Below are 21,532 nucleotides of genomic sequence, written 5' to 3' on the forward strand. Positions count from 1 at the left end.
CCCCGTTCCCCAGCAAAAGCATAAAGCAATACAATAACATCAGAACACCAAAGGTGCTGGTGCTCAAACTGCTGTACTGCCTCAGCTGTCTGATTCTTCAAAGCTGCTGTGGGCAGCTCTCTTCTCAAATACCAACTGCACTTTCAGAAGTAAAAAAAAAAAAATCACTTGCTTCAGTAAGAATGGAAGGAAAAGCCTTCTGCCATCATCCAGCTATGCAAGCATTCTCTGTTGTCTTACCCCATCAATGTCTCTGAACTGAAAATCACTGTGTAATCTAGATGAGTAGGAAGATGTGGAATAATTTATTTTTAATGAAGTGCCAAACAACAGAAGATGAATTTCTGATGGTCAAAACATTGGGTTTTGTTTTGTGACAGTAGGCTGTGACAGTTGCTGGGTCTCACGTCAGAGATACATAACCATGGAAAAGCCACTGAAGTGGAGCTTTTGGAGGAGGAGGAGGCACACAGTCACAGCAAGGACAGCAGCAGTCACTGGTACTGGCCACTTTTGTGGCCTTCAGCACAAGCACAGAGAGCAGGAAGTATTCTCTAGTCCTGCCCTGATCTCAGCAAACAAATAGTGGAAACTCAGTAAGTGAGAATCTTATGGAGACAACAGGGTGTTCCAATCAACACGTTCTAGGATCCATGTCACACTATTTCAAGTTTGCAGGTAAATGTTTTCACTACTTTTGAAGAAAAGCTGAAATACTATTCTAAGATCCTAGTGCTTGAAAGAACATTGCACTCAGAAGACATTCTTCATCCTGAATTTATCATTAGCAGGTGTCCCCACATGTTGATAGTCCACAATGACACTCTGTAGTTAGGAGTTATGAGGAGAGCTATAATGTGAGAAAAATCAATAGCATTATATTAAAATGTTCAGCCATGAAGGAACAATCAACACTTGAAAATACCAGAAACAATCAATTTCAATAAGCAGTTAATATTAGGTAACAAGGCAACAAAGCAATAGCTAAAGATTAAGCTGATGGGAAAGAATATTTAAAGCATTAATTAGATACACTAGAGTTTAATGCCCCTCAAGAGTTTTCACACACACACAAAAAAGCTCTTAAAGTTTCTTTGCAGAATTACATCAAATTGCACATAAATGTGAGACTGAAATATTTTTAATTATAATTTGTTAATTAAAATATATATTGCTGGATTCTGGAGGAGCACGTGATGACATTCCTTTCCCCGTATGAAGGTAATGTACTCTCAGAGTAAAGTTACTAACGCACCCAAGTCAGTAAGTGCCAAATACGTGGTAACATAAATGACGTCCATTTAGGATTTTGAGCTAGTTTCCATAACAACTTTCCAAAAAGCAAATAGCCCTATTTTCTTATTCTTGTTCAGAGGCACTTCCTCAGGTTTTGATTTTTCTGTACTATGTACGTACAAGTGATACATCCTCTCTTTTCATGAGAAATTCATCTATTCCTTCTTTTAAAAGCTTACAGGACAGAAATATATCCCCAAACAACAGAAGAAAAACTCAAAAATAAACAGGAAGCCCACACAGTTTACAAATTCCTTCTAATAGTGGATTTCCTGTCTGTAAGGTGCAGACAGTAGAAAACAAGACTACATCTAAAAATGTGGAGGGGAGATCTCAAGGCTGAGGTCTCCAGAGACACAGAGACAGGTTGACTGAGCTCTCATTAACACTTTGCTTTACCTTGGCAGTATCAGCCAGTAATATTCTACCCAAAGATAAACTGGTATAAAATAATTTCTGTCTAGGGTAAATCTAGAAGTACTTCTAAGCCAGTGCAGCAGCACACGCAGCACTAATTGTTCTTCTCCGTCGTACTGTCAAGTGCTCTTCAGTGGAGATACAATTTGAAGGACAAAAAATAGCCATAAGCAAAAGTCCAAGTCAGCATTTTGCCTGATTTCCTATTAGTTTGTCACAGAAACAGTATAAAACTTTCCTAAAACATGCCTTGAACTATCAGAATATGTAAGTGCTATATTTCACCACAGCAAGACACCAAGCAACTATTCCCACCCCCAAGCCAACTCACCTCACCTCATTTGCTCGGGAAAACCCGAGCAAAAGGCACTAGGTATTAATTGTTTCTCAGAGAGAGAAGGACAGAAAGATAATTTATATGCAGCAGAAGTCTGTTAACAAAAACAGCTGTGTCTCTGTGGAAAGTGAAGAGGCAGCAAGAAAACTTTCTTACAGAAGTATAGAAAGCCTAAACTCAGATTTGCTTTTACGTTCCTGAAGGTGAGACTATTCTCAGATTACACTCACTTGGTTAAAGCTTGTCAAAATGTGATGCCTCAAAATATCACATGCTTGAACCAGAACAGAGGGAAAGTAGAGTAACGTGACATTTTTTACAAATAAAAATAATCAGAAGTATTACTTGTTCATTTCAAAAAACATTATTGTGAAGGGTTTTCATCATTTCTCAGACATTAAGTACTACTCAGACAGCATACTAGAGATTTACACACCTGTGTCTGCAGATATAGCCATAAGTAATGAAACAGAAGGAGCTGCTGAGTGCTAATGAAATGCCAGCAAGAGTATAAGGAAGAATTGAGAGCAACTGGTCAAATTCACAGCTCCTGGCAGCCTGTGGTACTAAATCACTGGCAAATGTTGGCAAAATCATTCCAGCACTGATTCTGGGGTGAACTACACAGTACTTGTTTCTGAAATGCTTAAAGATATCCTGGTCACGCTTGAAGGCACACACTCAGTGCCAAGGCAGACCCTGACTCCATGTTCCTCTGAGATGCTTTTCTCTGATACATTCATTTGATACTGTCTCTAGCAGTTACCCCTGCTTGACCTGCTTACACTGCTTGAAAATACACAAAGGAGGCCCCATAGCTTTATTGTTCTGAAGCTAGTTGATCTTCCAGTCAGCCTAGAACAGCACCTGCTCCTGCCTAGACCAGAAACCAACACCCAGTGATGGGGCAGACACCTTACAGCCCGTGCAAATCAGTCAAGACCAAGTTTTGTATGGAAACACCATCACCACTGCCCCACTTCCCAAACCTATTGTTCCCGATGCCAACACAGGCCAGCAAAGTCCAGCTTACCATAGCACCACTGGTCCTTCTGGAGCTCACAGCTGAGCTCACTGCTCGCCCAGCAGGCACTACCCAGGCCAGGCAGACACTTGCCGTGAAGAGCAAGTCATCCCATCAGCTTACTGCAAATGGGACTTCAGTCACCACATCACAACCTTCTCAGATGCAGGGCAGAGCCAGGAAAGTATTGATTTCAGATGTCTCACACAACTCAGAAGTGCCTGAAGATCCAGCAGAAACACCTCTGCCTGCTCAGTAAAGGATATCTCACTCTCTTCACAGTGGGAAAATTAACACACTGGAGTTTCAGTTGTTCTGTTCACCAGAACAGTGATAAAACCCCGAAGAATTCAAGAAAACGAAGATCTCATTGGGGGGGAGGGGGGGGAGCCGAATTCCACGGGATTTGCTTTGAATTAGACCCGCCAGCTGGAGACGAAGCAAAGGCTGTTTGCACCGCCCCGAACCTTGTAGAATCATTTACACTCTTCAAGTAGACGTTAAAATGTTACCAACCATAACGGCACCATTTAACACCCACTTTGCAGAGGTGCTAATGTCTAAACAAAGCATAAGGTCACAGAGCGCATGGCCAGAGAAATTCAATAAGGAGTGATGGCTGAGGAAGCACAGGCTCCACGCCTGCACTAACAGCCTAGGCAGGATCCCCCTGCCCCAGCGCATGGCAGGAAATTAGAGGCACGTAGTTACCACCGACCGGTTTTCAGATAACCCAAGAAAGGTCACAATTGAATAATACAGAAGAAATAGCTTACCCCACTTTGAAGAAAAGGGCTCACCGGAAAACTCCTCTGCTTAAAAGTTGCTTCTTTCTAGATGTTTCCCTCCCATCTCCAGCCCTTAAATGAAGTTAGGACCTTGGCTCCACCCCTTGCACTTGCACAGGGCAATTGCTTGCACCTGGCCTGGCCACACCTCTCCACCAGGTGCTCAATCACTGGTTCAGGCCACGACCTAACGGCTGCCATGCACTCAGGCATGGTGCACCATGTTTAGGCAGGAGAACCGAAGGATTTCCAGAACTTACCTTCCAGCGGGCGCCACATGCGCTGCGGAGCTGCATCCCTCTGACATCCTCTCAGCTGGGGCAGCCTGCAGACATCCCAAGCCTGTCCCTACAGAAATCCACCAAGCTGCTGCAATCTTCTGAAATGAGTGCAGAGGGAGGCTGGTGAGCTTCCTGCAGACTGCAGCATGCCCGATGTAAATCCTGTCAGCACAAAGCTTATCGGGTGACACAGTGGACACCCAAAGAGCTGCATCCTGAGGGCCCTGCCAGCCAGATACCAGGGTTCTGGCTGCTGGCTCTCCTCAGTGGCTTTTTGCACAGGAGCCTGAAACGTAGCATTTGCTGCCAAGTTCTCAGTCATTTCTCATGCCCTAAACTCAATTGCTATCTCTCACCCTGGGGCACAGACTGGCCCTCCCAATAGGGAGGACTGCTCTCCCTGCCCTCCTCAGGATGGGAGCTCTTTGCAGCAGCCACCTCACAGGAGCAGGAAGCATCACTGGGGCAGCAGCTGCTTCCCGCCCAGCAGCTCTGAGGTGAGGCACCCAGCATCCACCAGCTGCTCCTCACCCATGGCTCTGCAGGCCTTCTGCACCCAGCCATTGCCACCAGAGGAAATGGGAAATCACCGGTTGATCTCCTTTTTACTTTTCCTGAGATACATGGGATTTTTTTTTTTTTAATTAACCTTGAGGTAGTAGTTTTATTTTTCTTTTGTTTGTGCACACATCTGTAAGGCTGTACATCTGTACAAACATGGAACAGCTTAATCCCATGCACTTCATGTCTCTTTCAAGGATTTAGGAAGCATTGCTACTACATTCATATTGCATCTCCTAGCACAAACATCTGGTCAGTTTTTACGGACAGATTTTGATCACATAAGGACACCAAGCAAGAGGCCCAGTTATGCCATAAGCATGTAAGGCCCCAGAAGAGAAGCAGCCCTAATCCCCCACAGCTCCCACCTCCATTTCACTACCCCCAGCCCAAGGGCCAGGCAGAGTTCAAGAAGGAGCCAGGCTTACAAAGGTACCTGCTAGAGAGAGGTGAAGATCCTCCACACTTTTGTGATCTTCCTCAGGGCTAGGAGAGGTCAGCATGGCTCCTGAGCCGCTGCAGACTGCTTATAGGGCAGAGATTAACGCTGGGGGAGGCTTATGGGAAAAGCGGTCCTTCATTTTAATATACATCTTTACATTTCCTCCTGGCTCATGCCAAACTCCTGCCAGCAGCAGCCACAGAACCTCCCCCCCATGCCTGTTCTTTCTGTGCCTCCACTGGAGGATGGTTGAGCCCAGCAGACAGGTGGCCATCAGACCTGCCCTCCCTGCTGACCAGTTGCAGCTGTGAGCTCACTACAGCTTCTCAGTGCCTCATAGCCAGTCTTTGCAGTCACTTCTGAATCACATCATGAATTTCTCTGTACATACACTCAGAACAGCACTGGTAAAGGCTGTTATTTAAAATAGAGCTGTTGGTGTCTCCTGCTCCTGCTTTCTTTGCATGTTTTCATGAAAGATTAGGGAGAGACAGCTGAGAACAAGGGAGGGAGAGCACAACACTAAAAGGAACAATAGAGGACAGAGGAACTCTCATTGGTTCCATAAAAATATACTTCCCAAAGAATATCACGAAAGAAATTGCAGAGACAGAAAGAGAGTAGAGCACAAAGAAGGATGTAAATATGCCACAGGTGGAGAGAGCACTAAAACCACCACCATCACCACACCCAAAATTGCAATTAAGAGGTGACAGGTGTGGAATTTTGCTTTAAAGGTAAAACTGAACCATAAAAGAGATGTTGGCAGGTTTAGAAAATAAATGCCAAATGTGTTCAGTCTTGCCTTTGAGCAGTGTTTTTCAGTTGTCTTTAGTTTTTGTAAATTTTATTTAGTTTCCTGCAGTTTCCCTGCCAGCTCTGTCAGTTCTGGCCATAGATCTGAGCGATGCTGGCCCATTGCTCCTCTGATGGCTGCTCAGCTGTGCTCAGGGCAGGTTACTGGTTCCCTGCTAAGACAGCCCCTGCCTGCTTTCATTGCTTTGCAGCCACTCTGGCACCAGCTAAGGTCACTCTGAATGACTGAGGCAGGGAAACAGCAGTAACTCCTGCCAGTGTTATTGTGATGGGTTTTAAAATGCAAAAGGAGCAGATACCCAAGATATAGCACTGCAGGCACCTTTCAACTTTCAAATAAACTTAGAGCAAATCCAAGTGTAAAACTCAACCATTGCTTTTTATGGTCTTGTCTCCTTTTAATTCAAACCTCTTCTGTTTAAGACACAATAGCACATAGAAAGCTCTCTGCAGTGGCAAGAAAAGCCAATAAACATATTCTAAAATGGAAAAAAAAATCTGATTTTCCCACAATTTGTACTTCCTGCTGCATTTGTCAATTCTTCCCTTTCATTCCTTCAGGTGCTGCTGTCTCCAGCAATGGTCATGCATGACATGTGGAGGGAGTGGGTGTAGGGAGTCATGCTGGAAAGTCTTTAGACAGGAACTAAGAGGCTAAATATCGTGAAATGTCTCACTGAACAGAACAGACCACAGTTTGTCTCTTCAACTGACAGACATTCTCTTTTCCTCTTTTAAATCTGGTGGTCTTTAGGAAAAAAATTCCCTGCAAAATGTTGTTCCATTCATTTCTAGTCACCTCTATAGGATATATCTCCAAAATAATGAGCCTGGGACAAAAGGCTGGGGGTTGCTTTGAAGGATGGGTCACTCTGAACACCTGTTGGTGGCAGGGGCTGGGGAGAGGATGAGGAGCAGAAGCTGGCAGCAAGGCTTAGCTTAGCAGCAAGGCTGATGTTGAGGAGAGAGGCTGTGCCTCGGGAAAGCACATGGCTCCTGGACGGACACTTTTAGAAAGCATTTTTTCAGTCATCTGCAATCTGACTTGGAATCAGTGCCTGCAAAAAGCAACCAAAAGACTTCCACTGGATCGGTTTTACATACAGATCCATGCAAACATGGACAGTATCTATTTGGCATATTGAAAGAAGATTTTTCCATGCACAGAAATACGTTTGGTCTCAGTGCTATAGCAGGAATATTACTGGTTTGTTTTTTTTCCTGTGTTCTTTTTAAGATTGCTGCTTACTTTGTCGTGGAAACTTTACATTATAGAATCTCATCTTCAAAACTAGGACACAAGATTCTCAGACAGAGAATCCATGCTGCAAAACTTCAGTGATAACAAAAGACACAAAGTAATGAAAACAGTCACACAGAAGATCGGCATCGTTTGTGGGGTTCTACAGGTGCTCTCCTTATCCCACAGCTCTGCCGTGCCCTGCTGCCCTGTGGAATTCTGCTGGTAGGACATCTGCTGGTAGGTTTCACATCGCGATGGAAGTAAAGATTCTGGCTGGAAACATAAAATTACACTGACTTTTTGAACAGATTTTTTAAGAGCTTTTTGGATGGCAGATGGGTCCCTCTTCCATCAGTGTATGTTCTGCTCATGGGCAGATCTTTGAAGAGGGGTCTTTGATGTGACCATTTTCATTACCAAACTCTAAAAGGTGCTTAAAAAAACAAACACTTTGCTCCTCTACAGAGAAATTTTATCCTGAGGATTTAGTTGAGGATGGCAGTCATGGCATTAGATGCAACTAGGCACGACTTGCAAATTTTAACCTATTAAAGCAATTTGTTCACTTCCTCCAACAAACGATGCGATTACAGACGTGTCCAGGGAATGCTGTAAATATACACCTGTGACTTGACTTTTCTTCCAAGCAAACTCTGGCTAATTCCTAGCAAACAATCCAGCTTTACACTGAAACCGTCAAATGAAAATGAACAGCCAAATATTTTAAACTATTGCTTTTTATTATAATTACACTGGAGCACAAATAAATAAGCACTAAATTATTGTAAAATATTGTCAATGCACTAAAGAAAGCAGAATTGATCTTCAAACAACATCTTATTACTTCAGAAGTATCAAAGTTACATTTAATTACATCTTACCTAAAAAAATCAAGTACAAAAATGAAAAGAAAATTAATATGTATTTATACTGTGTATATAGAAACGGCTAGTAATATATTATTACAGTTAGCCTCTAGCTACTCCTTACTCCTACACAATCTCAGGCACATACCTGACAATTTCTAATGAAATATGAAAAAAAAGCAACATGACATTCAGTTTTAAGATATCGGTAAATGTGTTACACTGGAATGAACACAGAATGATTTCATTTCATTTAAAAACCCTGTCATTTAAAAACATAGTGCCATTGTCCACTAAAAAATAAATAAACAACCCAAACCAAAAAGAACCCATACCATTGTATACCATTTGCTTTGTCAAAAGGAGCAATAAAGTAGACATACATTGGCTAATATACGTAAACACATTTTTAGTGCAAGAATAACAAGACCTGTGACTTTACTGTGCTTTCTGGAAATCACAGTGCACTTTACACAAATTGCTACACAATAATGTTTAACTTCAGGAGTTTAAAGCAAAGTAAGTGCATACCAAACAACTTCATATATACAGTCTTCATAAGTGTGTGTATATATGTGATCTGTATGTATATACAGATTGCATATTTCTACAGACTACAGCTTCAATGACTGCGCGTAGCTAAGCACTGTCATTCACCCTGTGACACAGAAACTGCTGAGACAATAGGGAATGTGGAGAACATCTGAACAGCGTCCTGATGGCACAGCAGGCAGCACGACGCTCTGCGATGTGAGTGATGGGGTGGGCCAGCCATCACAGGACACCAGGACACGTCTGTGGTGCCCTGGCTGAGTCCGTGACCTTGGGAAACTCCTCAACCTGAGCCTCACTCCCTCCTCCTTATAACGATTCTCACGAGCGTGAGGTTCAGTCCACATTTCTAAAGTGCTTGGAAGGTAAGTGCTAAGTTCTATTTTACTTTTTCACGTAGTGTTGCACTTTAAAACAAAATGCCATTGTTTCCATGGGATACAATGGAGGTCTGGAAGCACACGGCAGTTTTTTAAGGACAACATAAATAGTGTTGAGCAATAAAAGCAAAACAAAGGGTGGCTTCTATGGCAGGCTGAATGTACAAGCAAGTCTGTGACAAGAATGCTTCAATTCCCTGATCGTTATTCCTATTACGCCTTGATGTGGAAAGGACACGGAATGAACAAACGCTACTGAACACGGCAGAACTGCTTTCTTCCATGTTTGCTGTCCTCCAAAGGGTCTGACAGTGCAGCACCCAGCTCACCCACAGGTTGGGACTGCACAGCCAGCACGTCGTGGGTGTCACAGCACAGCCAGACGGTGGTTTTGTTTTGTCACCACAGGTTTGGTGCAGATGGGGAAAGAGCTGAGCTGAGTATTTCAGGCATGGTTATGAGAATTTCTTCTCTTGCCACCTAACAAGGAAGACAAAGAACAAATGCTTTCTGAACAATGAACCCGTTATCTCAACAGATTTCTCACAACCAACAAGTCGTCTTCTTTCCAGCAGATTCTGGAACTTTACGAGATCTCTGGAGTTTTTCTTCTGCCATTTTCTTTCTTTAAAAAAAAAGAGAATAAGCAGAATGTACAGTTGGTGTAGCGGATGTCACATGTATTCAAAGATTCCTTCACAGCCTCTGGAGTTTTTCACTTCTTCTGTCATTTGGGCTGTGAGGGGGTCTTTAAATCTGCATTTCAATTGCGTACCCATTCCTGTCACGGTATATCCTTAACATACAACTATTTAATGCACACATCTATGAGTATATAGAGAGATACATGCATATATACATATATATGTGTGTATACATATGCATATACACATACACAATAATGCTAATATACATACACACATATAAACACACACTTTATCTTTTACAGAAATCTCAGTTTGGACATCAAAATATACATTAGTTAGTTATAAAATATTTAAAAACTTTATTTCAGAGGCTGAAAAGAAACTGCTACTGATAAAGCATTACTCAAACTTAAACTTTAGCAATATAGATTACAAAAACCTTCTAAAATTTGTTATTTTTGGTTTTTTGATCAGCAATTACAGCTGTGGCAATGCTGTCAATAGAATTTCAAAGAAAAGCCGATATAACAAGAAGTTTTAAACAACACAACTTTTCTTTTCACAGAATATAATACTAAAATGATTGTTTTAAAGAGAAATTTTGTGCTACCAAATTTCAGACACATAGAAATTTAAATATACAAAATATATGCCATAATTTTTTTTTCCCACTCCACAGCAGTACAAGCTTCCCTCGTTCTCAACGGCTTCTTCTGGAAGATATTTCACCACATGGATTTCACCCTCATTATCAGCTTAAACCACTTCTTTCTCCCGTTAAAACCAGGAGGTCGTAATTCTTTGGTCATGACATAATATTCTGTCAAAATGCGTGTAATATCATACAGGACTCTAAGCCAATTACAGGGGCAGCCAGGACACGGCAGATGTGGGAGAACATGTTACATGGCCTCTGCTTCTAACCCACGTGACATCGAGGGAGATTTCTGTACCAGCCATCAGGGGGGCTGAATGCCAACCTCCATAGGTAACACACAGTAATCTGACACAGGACATGCTGCTGGATTTAAAACTAATAAACATGTAAACAGGTTTTTCACCCTTCTTTTCTGGACCAAAGACAAATGCAGACAGGAGCCGTGGCTGCAATGCCACGGCTGTAACCTGCTAACGAGCGGGCTCCTCGCCACGAGCTCAGTCACAGTGAACCTTGGTCTCCACTAGCCAGCTGGATGTCATGGGGAGGAGTTTCTGTTTTGGGGTTTTCTTCAGAAAATTTAGCTTCCCTTGTTGGCAAGCAGCTATAGATGGAGATTAACCGATGAGGATAAAAGCACGGGCAATCTATGCAGTTAACTTTGTGAGAAAACTGATGCAGAGAAATTTGTGTTGTAAACTTGGGCATCCACACTGAGCATTCCCATTTGCTTGGCCTGCAGTTCTGCTGTTTTACACCAAAACTCTCTCCCTTGTCCAGCCCTCCCTCCAAAAAAGCTAAGGACATCTAACAAGCACAACTCTAGGTAACTTCTACAGCCCTAGCACCGAGTTGTTTTGTACACTGTCCCGTTAAATATAATGTACAACCACATGCTTTTGTACAGAGGCCAAATCTAGGCAGGTAAGAGAAATAAAATGGTGGTGGGGGTTGTGAGGGAACATTAGAATACCACATAGAAAATAGTTAATAAAACCATATAACAGTAACATTATATAGTAAAATTCTTCATAAATTTTTGAATATATATATATATATATATTTCAGCAGTGTTATTAGTTTGGGCGTTTTCAATATATTGGCAAAATATTTACATTCTAATATCTTCTGGATCCAAAAAAATCCTGGATAAATATATATGCCTTAATCCAGTTGGAAATTTAGAACTCTCTTTTGATTGACAGGTGAGCACTGTACAGGTGCGTTTTTTTCCGAGGAAGTTCACCACCTGCAGGTAAGTCCTAGTTAGAGCCTTTGCCCCATTAAGAAAGCTGGCTACCTGTGCATGGTGCAATGCGGTGGAGAGAGCATCCTCCCCACACCTCTCAGATTGCAGTGTCCCAGAAAACAGTTTGTTGTTTGGAATAAGGAGGAGGGCTATATTTCTTGGTCCCGGTGTTCTTTTTCCAACTCGGCAAGATAGGCATGCTGTCCTGTTTGCAGAGTCCTTTCTCTGATTTCTGTCGAGCTTTTATTTCTTTGCAGAGGCAACGTTTTTTCTCAATCATATCCAGCATTGTATGGTCCCCTTGCAACCACTGCATACATGTCACCTGTTAGGGGGAGAAAAAGAGAGGAAGAAAGGAAAAAGAAGAAAAAAAGTATACAAATAACTATTTAGCTATAGACTGAAGATGTCGTTTCTTTGAAAGAAAGATGTTCTTTTAACATCACTCTTAAAATACTCCCATTTGTCTCAGAACAAAAAATATCTATGCCAACAAAAGAAGCAAAATCAGTCTTCACTTCTTGCTACTACTGTAAAGAAATAAATAAATGGTTATAATGAATAAATAAATGGCTAAATATAATAAATAAATATAATAAATAAATAAATAAATAAATGGCTAACAAATGGTCCCCTTTTTAACTTCTTCTGAGCACAGAGCACTGAAAGCAAATAAAGATGAATGTTTTTGGCAAACTAGCACTAGTTGAATCTTAAATGATGGAAAAGATCTTAAAAATGCACATGGATTTTAACAATGTCCTTAAGCTGAAGAAATAAAAAATTCTATACACTGAAGCCCATGTTTTATATTGCTTTCCATATCCAATCTGTCACATTAAAAGCATGCTACTAACACTTCTGAGAATCAAGCTAAATATAACTCTGTGTTCAGTTGTTTTTTCAAAGTGATTTAATGAGCTCCATGAGAATTATATGGATTATCCCATCCTTCTCTGTGATGATATTTCATTATCTAGAAGCCTTCAACTGATTAGAAACTCCATGTCTTCACACATGTAGAATATTTCAAAAGAGGATCCTGATCCAAAATAGGAGGTTAGCATATGTTTAGTTGTAAGTGTATGTCACAGCCCCGCCAAAGCCTGAGAAAGTGGCTTCATTTGAGTTAAGCATGGTGCTCACGTGTCAAGAAAATGTGTGTGTCTTCAAATGCTTCTGTAACTGAAATCCCAAATACTAAACTCTCCTGAAAGGGCTTATCATACTTGGATCACACACTGCATTCCTGCAAACCAGAGATCTTCCTCAGAGCACATAATCTGCAAATCTGAAGTGATTTCTTACAGCCTCTCAAAATCTGTTTTCCCCACTGGTGATAAATTTTTAAGTAAATGCATGCCATGCACTTGCAGGGACTGTCCAAGTACATTTCTGATCTTGTCATGCAAATGCACATGTGCACTAATACTTTGGCAGCATTTTATGATTCATGAAGGAAATGTGTTTTTATTAGTAGTATTCAATAACGCATCTGCATTTCATTCACAAATATCAAAATGCTAAATGTGGGCATGCACTGAGCTCCTTGCACTGGGGACTGGTCCTCCTATAGACAGCAAAGAAACTGCCATTGACCTCTGTAGTTGCTGTCTGCTTAGAGCGCATTTAGCTTCTCTGGATAAATGGAAAATGTTCTGAATCTAGCAGGAAGTAAAAGTAAAGGAATAAATATGAGAAAACCTAACAAAAAAAGTAATAAAGAATGCAAACAGAAAAATAACAAAGTACAGAAAAGTCATTTTTTTCACAAACTGGTGTAACAAATGGTTTTCAATGGCTGATACAGGATAAAAGAATTTTAGATAAAATGTTCTTTCTTTATACTGAAACAAAAATATGCTTACCTTGTGTTATATCTATTAAATAGTTCTTTGAGTAGATCACAACATATGTTTTGCTCTTGAACGTTCTAACGAATTTGCAGTTACATGGGTAACGTATCAGTAGTTACCTCCTTACACCCTCCTTACAGTTGAACTAAACATCTTCAGGAAGCCTACTATGCCTCTCTTTCTAATCCAATGCTCAGTTTTTCCTCATAACACAGTGCAGGTATGAAACAGGTCCCCTGTCCCAAAGCAGGACCTTCTCCCTTTGGCTGTCTCTTTGGCCTGGTCCCCAACCCATCCCAATGGTGGCACTCACTCCTCCCACCCCCAGTGACTCCACGGGCTGTGGATGAGGATCTAACAGATGCAGTTTTCCTGCCACACTATCCATCAGGGACGCATTACCACTTACGCAGCAGTGTCTTCATTTTGGCTGGGTTCTCCTACGTGGCTCAGGACATGACAGCACAGTCTGCAAACAACTCATTAAGCAGCACAATGACAACACACGGCACCACACCAACTTCTGGATTGAACTCAAAGGCAGCAGTGATTGAGTGCTGGTGTTCCCTTACAAGCATGTGGAGCCCTCTCCTTTTTATGACCGTCCCACGAGCAAACAGCCCACACTGGCACCAAGCCCTGCAGCTACGCATCGACGCTGCCTGCAGCACATCCAAGGGAGTGTGCCTCGGCCACAACACCCACATCCTCACCATCACACCACGTGGTGCTGCAGCCAGCATGGCGTCTTCTGGTAGCTAATCCACTCCGTGGGATTTAAGGGGACTGAAGCGCAATTTTGACGTGCTAAACTCCGAAATACCAATTGCAACTTCACAAAGATAGAAAAGGTGCTGCAGAATGTATCAGTTACACAGACACTCTGCCACCCCCTGCAAAACAGCCCCTAAAATAAACCTAAGTGTAGACAGCTCCAGAACCCCTTTTTATTCTGTCCACCATATTGTGAAGCAGTCAGAGAGTCCTTTACCACAAAGAATTCAAGCATTTCCCCTTTCCAGGACACAGGATTTTTAACACTACTTGTGATGGTTTAAACACCATATCTATTTAGTTTAAACACTATATAAAGGCTGTTCTTTTCACACAGCACCTTCCCGCAGAGCACGTTCCTCTCCCATCACTACACTCAGAAAATGTGTGTGTGGCATGAAGTGCAGAAAGGAGACATGGAAAATCATTTGCCAAAATGGACTGAGTGAGCACATAGGCTGCTGCTGTGTTTAAGGGATAAGGGGAAAAAAGTTTAAGAGGGAGAACGAATGTTCATGGCGTTTTTTGCTATTTTGCCCTATTCTAGCATTAATATCTGCATATTAAAATATAGCTTTGAGCAAGTGCAAGAGGGACCTAAGAGAGAATAATGACAATAATTATTGCTAACACAAAATCTCCAACTGCATGACCTCCATTTTCAGCGAGTCCTACACAGACCACGGGCAGTGGGGCTCCCAGGCCAGCACAGCACTCAGCTGAGCTGTTTAATCCCAGCAGTAACCTGCAATGGCTTCTGCAGGGCTTCTGAGGTGTTTGAAACCAATGTCTAGCACAGAGACTTAAACCTTTAAATCCTTTCTGTGGCTGCTGAACCAATGGAGCTCTCACTTGGGACCAGAACTAATTCTTCTCATACTCTCCCTCCTTTCTGGCCTCACCTGTGCACCGAGTTGCTATAATCACCTCTACAAAGGGATATATTCAATGCAAGGGACACAAAAAAATAACAGTTACAAGTTACTATAAAGAAGTAGAGCATTCCTAATACTACACATCTATATGGCTGCCCTGCTCCTGAAGGATCCCAAAGTCCCAAAATTGAACATCCACCAAAAAAAAAGCAAAAACCTCTTCCACTATGCAAAACTGAGTTCTTCTACACGGTTTTATTCATCAGCTTAGTAGAGATCAACGTTTTGTCACATTACTTTTCCTATCTGCCCTATTTCTAATATTTTTATTCTCAAAATACTAGCAGTGAACCTTACGATGATTGCTGAATACCCTCAGATTTTACTCTGGCAGTGTCTCAGAACAAGAAGTCACATTATAAAGCCATCTTTCAACTAAGAAAAAAAATAATTCTGGCAACTTTAACATTCTCAAAATATTGTGCAAAATATTCTGTCTATGAAAATCTGAGTGAACAGCAGAGCCCAAAAGGCTGGTGAGTGTTTCAGTACTTTATGAACGTCTGAGACAAATTAGCTGAACAAATTCCCTCCCTTACAAAATGGGATCGGTGTATTTTTGTGTGTAGGTGCCTCCAGGAGTCTTGTGGCAGAGGTTTGATGGGCAGAACATCTATAGTTGAATTGCTCTCAGAGAACAGGTCATCAACCAGAGGTCAGCACACTCCATAGCTCTCTAGCATATCCAAATTTACCGAGAAATGTTCATAATCCCGAAGAAAACCCAGGGTTTGGGAAACACTCCTGCAGAGTATTCCCATTTCTGTTGCTCTGGTACGGGCTCTGCCTGGTCTTGGGTGCTGCATGGCTCCTCCACAAAAGCACTCAAAGTAGGGATATTTAAAGGAAGAAACACAAGTGTAAATTAACATAGCTCTTTCCCAGCTCCCAGCAAAGCGCAACAGATTTGTTCTGAACAGAAAGAAAGAGAAGAAAACATTATTAAGCAGCTACTGATAGATGTGACTTTCCAAACCTCTTAGCTGCAGTAACAATGTAAATGTCTTCCATCTTTTTGTTGGTGACCATTTAAAATGCCAGACAGGACGTCCTGGCCCTTCAGCAACCAGATTTTCATCAACAGGACCCAAAATACCAACAAGCAGGTCTTTGTGAGATGTCAGACACATGCATGCTACTGAAGAAGAATAAAGCAAAATCTTTATGATATATACAAACAATCCTATATTGCACAGCCTTTCCAAATGAAAAATACGAGAGCTGTGAAAAGAAAAATGTGGGAGCCAGACTGAAAATACAGTGAATAATCTCTGAAGCCAGGCCATAACGGTGAAGTGTGGGTTGGATAAATCCATGCCAATTCACAGCCCTGAAAGGCATTGCAGAAAATGTTCCATTGAAAGGTGCAATATAGTTCCATAAGGAAAAATAGGTGCTGCTAAAAATCCCATGGGGGAGAAGAATTTACTGGCCATAAAGTTCAAAAGCTTTGTCCATTTTCATCAATTTTTGAGCAAACTTTTCTAATATTTGGATTGACCACCCAATATTTTATGTTCTGGAATTTCTCTGAGTGTTTTCTTTTAAGACATATGAACTTCTAATGACAAAAAAAAAAAAAAAAAAAAAAAAAAAAAAAAAAAGGATGGACAAGATGTCAAATTCTTGGTTTGCCTTTTTTAATGCTGCTGTCTCTTTGGAACTTAAATCAGAAGCAGTAAGATAGTCCCTGAATAGATGATTCAGTGGGGCTTCCATAATTTTTTTTCCTAGTACCATAGGTTCCCACTTTGGTGACATTGTACATGCCATGGGGCTGAGGAAGATGCTGCTCTCTTCTCGTTCTTATCGGTGTCCTCGCTCTGCTATAGGACAGGCAGAGGGGCTGACTTCATTTACACAAAGGATGAGGAGCATCACACCTCACATGTGTGATCGTGGATATTGTACAAACACTCTTTTCTTCATGACAACAGCATATCATAAATAAAATGAAAGCCCAACAGCTGACGTGAGGCTGTAACAAAGTGATCTTAAACCAACTCAAACTATAATGAAATAAAAACATCATCGATGTTTGGAGATTAGTAGCAATGCCTCCTGCATCTGCAAACAAAGCGACCCATGAGCAGTGCAAGCTGTGAGCAGTGCTACCCATCACTCGGTAGAGCCAAGCATGCTGGATTGTTTGGGCAGGCTACAAGTAAAACAAAAAGGCCTTCTGAAAGCCACTTACCATCCTCTGGGAGGAAAAGATACTGCCTCCCTCTTTCCTCTTGCCTGTGCTCAAACAGGAGCTTCCAAACTCTCTTTCCCACTGAAACACTCGATGGTGCCTTCTCTCATGCACATGGGTCCCAGCCAGCTGGCTGGGAGGTGTCTCCAAGGTGCTTCCACTCCAGAGGGTGGCTCCTAGGAGGCAGCCGTATGCCATGGCTGCAGGTGGCAGTGGGCTAAGCTAAGTAGCAAGAGTTAGCTTATGATGCGTTCTCTGACAGTCTTAGCTCCACGCGGAGATCCTTTAGCATGCCTTCACAAAATGGGAGTTGTCCAGTGTAAGAGTTCAGCAGGAATCAGGTTTCAAAGGCTCTGGGCACCGAGATCTTTTCTCATCCGAAGCCAGCAGGAGTCTGCCCACCAACTCCACGGGTCAAAGAACTTGACTACACTTTGTTCAAACAAACAGTAACACCCCTCCCCCCCCCCTCCCCCCACCCCCAAATGTTTTTAAAAGCCTTCTGAAAAGCAGTTGGAAAATGACAAGGTTTCTGTTGTTAGCTACAAACACTGCACTGCAATTAAACGTTGTTACCTCCAGTGGCTGTAAAAGCTGGGAAGTGAGCATAAAGCTACAGGCTGCATCTGCCACCACTGCTCTGGAACAGTACTGACATAAAAGAAGGTACGGTTTGACTCAGCCCAGGCAGTCATTCTAACAGCTCTGTACTGCTACCCAGCTCTCCCATCATCGCTAAATTCAAAACAACAATTGGTTATTAATGCAGAGGTGATTAAAAGTAACAGCACATTCAGGAACACATAGCATGTGCAGGGTGAGCTGTGAAAGCAGACACTCGCCATGCAGTCAGTGCATGGTAACGCTCCCAGAGACAGCTGAGCACACAATTGCACACAATTGCAAATTTGCCTCCGGAAGCATCCAAGGTGTTTCCTAACGGTGTCCTCCCAGCCCGCAGCCGCAGCGCAGTGAGCCCCTTGCATTCCCACAGCCGCACCGCAAGCTCAGGCACACAGTGCTACGCGCCGTGCACTGCCCTCTTGCTTCCTGCACAAATTCTTCTTCTTAGGACACACAAGGAAATCTTCATTTTTTTCCTTGAACTGGGAGGAATATTAACCAAAAAAGGCATAGAAGTACGTACTGGTGGCCTGTACTAAGCGTATGTTTTTATAAACTTTGCTAGCAGTACATTTCTGATTGACTCATATAACAGACCAGAAGTGGAAGAAAACATGCATTTCCAGCTTTCTCAAGAATTTTTCCCTTTATATTTCTAATTCAGTGCAAGCCACTAAAAGCCAATTTTCTGTTTGTATAGAAACATCCCTAATGTTACTGGCACAGATCTGGAAGTGAACATTTGCCAGTCAACCTGTCATGTCTGCTGTGGCAGAAATAATGTAGGTGTTATCATACAGTTGCTGGCATTTTGGTTTTAAAATCCAGGTGATAATATTTTTAAGGGTTGGGAAAGAATTCCATTCGCACAACGGTTTGAACAAAATATCTTTCACTGCATATTTAAAGGACTTCACTGACTCCTGATATTTCAACTTCAAAAACCGCGTACGCATCGCATTTTAATATTTGGAGTTGCTGAGTTTACTGTTTTGATCTCCATAATTCTGTATTTCCAAACTTCTGGGAATATGTTTTCTTACAAGTGACACCACTGTAGAAAGACAAAACAAAACAAGACTCCCTATAAAAACTGTTCTACCACTTCATACAGTTCTTGCAATTATACGGTGCAATATTGTAAGAGAAATCTGGGCACCTTTTCTAAATACAGGACTTGCTAAAAGACTTATTACATTGTGCTCTGTGGTCTGACTAATCCATTACTTAAAAGCAGTTAACAAGAATCTTTGGAATTCCGATATTTCCCAAATATTCAAGATTATGAACAATTAACACTTACCTAAAAATTAAATTAGCAAATAGTTAATAAGCCATCAGCACCTCTGACTCCAGACCTCCTGTTTCATGATTCATTGCTTCCAATTACTAAATACCACTGCTACTTTGTACAGAATCAGCATTGCACACACTCCTATGCCTCAAGTTTTCTGGTTACCCTCAGATTATTGCTGAGGCTATAAATAAAGAAAACGTTAAAGGATAAATTCCCATCCTGCAGCTTGTTTTCATGCTGCCAGTCTCACTACAGATCTCCCCGACCCTGCATTAGCAACATATTTGTAAACCTCTATCTTTCTCTTCTAAGCTAATTTTTTTTTATGCCAAACAACCATCTGAAATGTACTGCTTGATTTGCTATTAGGTAACACATCCTATAAATGCTGGTATGTTTAAAGTAAGAGGCTGTAAAGCAACTCATACTGGTATTGTGTAAAGTAGTCTCATGCATCTCATTTACACAGTGGATCATCACAAAGTGCATTTCTATTGAGATTACTTATGACAAATCAAAGCCTCTGCTAAGCAATACGTGTAGAACTCAAGCTACCCACCATGACACATCCTCTCGTTCACTGCAAAATAGAAAGGCAAAATTCAATATTGTATTATGTCAATCACAGGAGGCACAAAGGACAGAAAACCCAGACTTTGTGAGAGTTCAGTGGTACAAAGACCTTGCGCTAACTGCACCACAATGTAACACTTCAAAGTCCCAGACTTCATTAACAGGTTGCTAACCCTGTCTCCCCAGCTCTTCCTCTTGCTGAGAGTTGCTACTCCAACATGTGTGCCTTAACTGCTCATCTACCAGTCCTAAAATAGCAGGACGGTTTGAAGCGGTGACCTCGATGACTACTGTAGGCAGCCCAACCTATGACCAAGCATGTCCACAGTACAGAACACCTGCAATTAGTGTCTCCAGCACCTCCTCCTTTGAGTTAAGATGTGGCATGGAGCAAGGAGAGTAGCTGGTGGGCAGGATCCTTATCTCTTCAAGATCCAACCCTTGCAGATTGCAAAGCTCTTGTGCAGAAGGGAGCTGAAGGCAGCAGAATACAAACTCTAGGTCATTGTTTCTTGTCATCCATTAGTGACCAAGACAGACAGAAAAATTGAACCAGGAATAAAGAAAATGAGTGGAAACAATCCCAACACTCGAAGAACTAAGAGAAAGTGGACTCTGTGGCCTGGTCTAAAGATATAAAAATGTAACATGGAGAAACCACAAAATCGATTAGTTTCCCCACTTTATTGCACATCATTTTACGCAAGCCAGAAATAAATGCATGAGCTCAGTACTCTTCCTCCTGATGCCAGCATTTGAACTGAATATTCAACTAATCTTTATTGCCGTGACAGTTAAGAACTTCAACACTGATTTTTCAGCTAAGCCACTAAGTCTTTGTATTTTTCTAGTATTTTCAAGAAAGTGGTCATAAGAATCATTTAAAATATATATATAAAAAAAAAAAAAAGCAAAACCAAAATAATGTATTAAGGGAGAATGCCTCAGCTCTGAAAGTGCTGCTCCCTTCAGATCTACTTGTTTAGCATTCAGTGATCTAAGCACACTAACCCCAGCTTGACATACAGTTAATGAACAGATCCTGGACTTAGAAACTGTACTGACAGCTTCTAAAGAATCCAAATGTGAGAGCCTTTCCTGGTATGCAGTACTACATCTCCTCTAGCCTCAAAGCAACATCATACAATTTCATATATATGAGAAGCTGCTAAATAATATAGCACCCAAATCTAATTTAGTCTAGATTTACTGACAGAGCTAAAATGCAAGCGAGAAACTTAGACTGGCACATGAACATTTTGGAAACTGGGATTCACTAGGTGCAGTGGCTGCCATATGTTACTTTTGCTTTTCTGTTTAAAAGGCAATCTCCAGCTGGATGACATTTGCTGATATAGCATGACACTGGTTTAGCATTAATTCACTGAGAAGACTGCAACAGAGTAAACCTCTAATAGCAGCATGCTGAACCACAGCTTCATTTGTGTGAACCCGTGAACCATCAGGCAGAAGTGGCTTCAGCTGACGGCAGTAGCTTGGGTTGAATTCCAGCTCTCCCCAGGAAATTTAAACACCCACCTTGTAAGGAATGGCTTAAGACAATAGGTTATGCACCAAACATTCTAATCCATGTTAAGCTACACACATGTATCCCTTGTAACCTAAGTGAACAAATCGCCAACCAGCAAAAACCTGCTGTTTGCTCTGGTTTGTGCTTTAAAGTTTGGTTCAGAAATCAAGCAAGAGCCATAATTTATT

The 21,532-nt window shown here is 41.7% G+C and overlaps 1 protein-coding gene and 1 long non-coding RNA gene across 2 annotated transcripts in view; both read right to left on the reverse strand.

Annotated features, from left to right (window-relative positions):
- Positions 1-205: 205 nt before the first annotated feature.
- On the reverse strand, positions 206-5,316 carry LOC122184045. The gene is made up of 3 exons (XR_006180470.1): positions 5,141-5,316; positions 4,123-4,241; positions 206-850 (listed from the first exon to the last, which is right to left on the reverse strand). It is a non-coding gene; the product is annotated as an uncharacterized LOC122184045 (long non-coding RNA).
- A 2,691-nt stretch (positions 5,317-8,007) lies between these two features.
- Positions 8,008-21,532, reverse strand: part of NYAP2 (neuronal tyrosine-phosphorylated phosphoinositide-3-kinase adaptor 2) — a 118,669-nt gene continuing 105,144 nt past the window's right edge. Inside the window, exon 7 of the mRNA XM_042878536.1 lies at positions 8,008-11,882. Coding sequence (XP_042734470.1) covers positions 11,655-11,882 — 228 coding nt within the window. The 3' untranslated portion in view covers positions 8,008-11,654. The remainder of the gene's footprint in view (positions 11,883-21,532) is intronic.

The sequence above is a fragment of the Lagopus leucura genome, unplaced genomic scaffold, assembly GCF_019238085.1.
Source record: "Lagopus leucura isolate 7727_CA_CO unplaced genomic scaffold, USGS_WTPT01 Super-Scaffold_100021, whole genome shotgun sequence".
Lineage (NCBI taxonomy): Eukaryota > Metazoa > Chordata > Aves > Galliformes > Phasianidae > Lagopus > Lagopus leucura.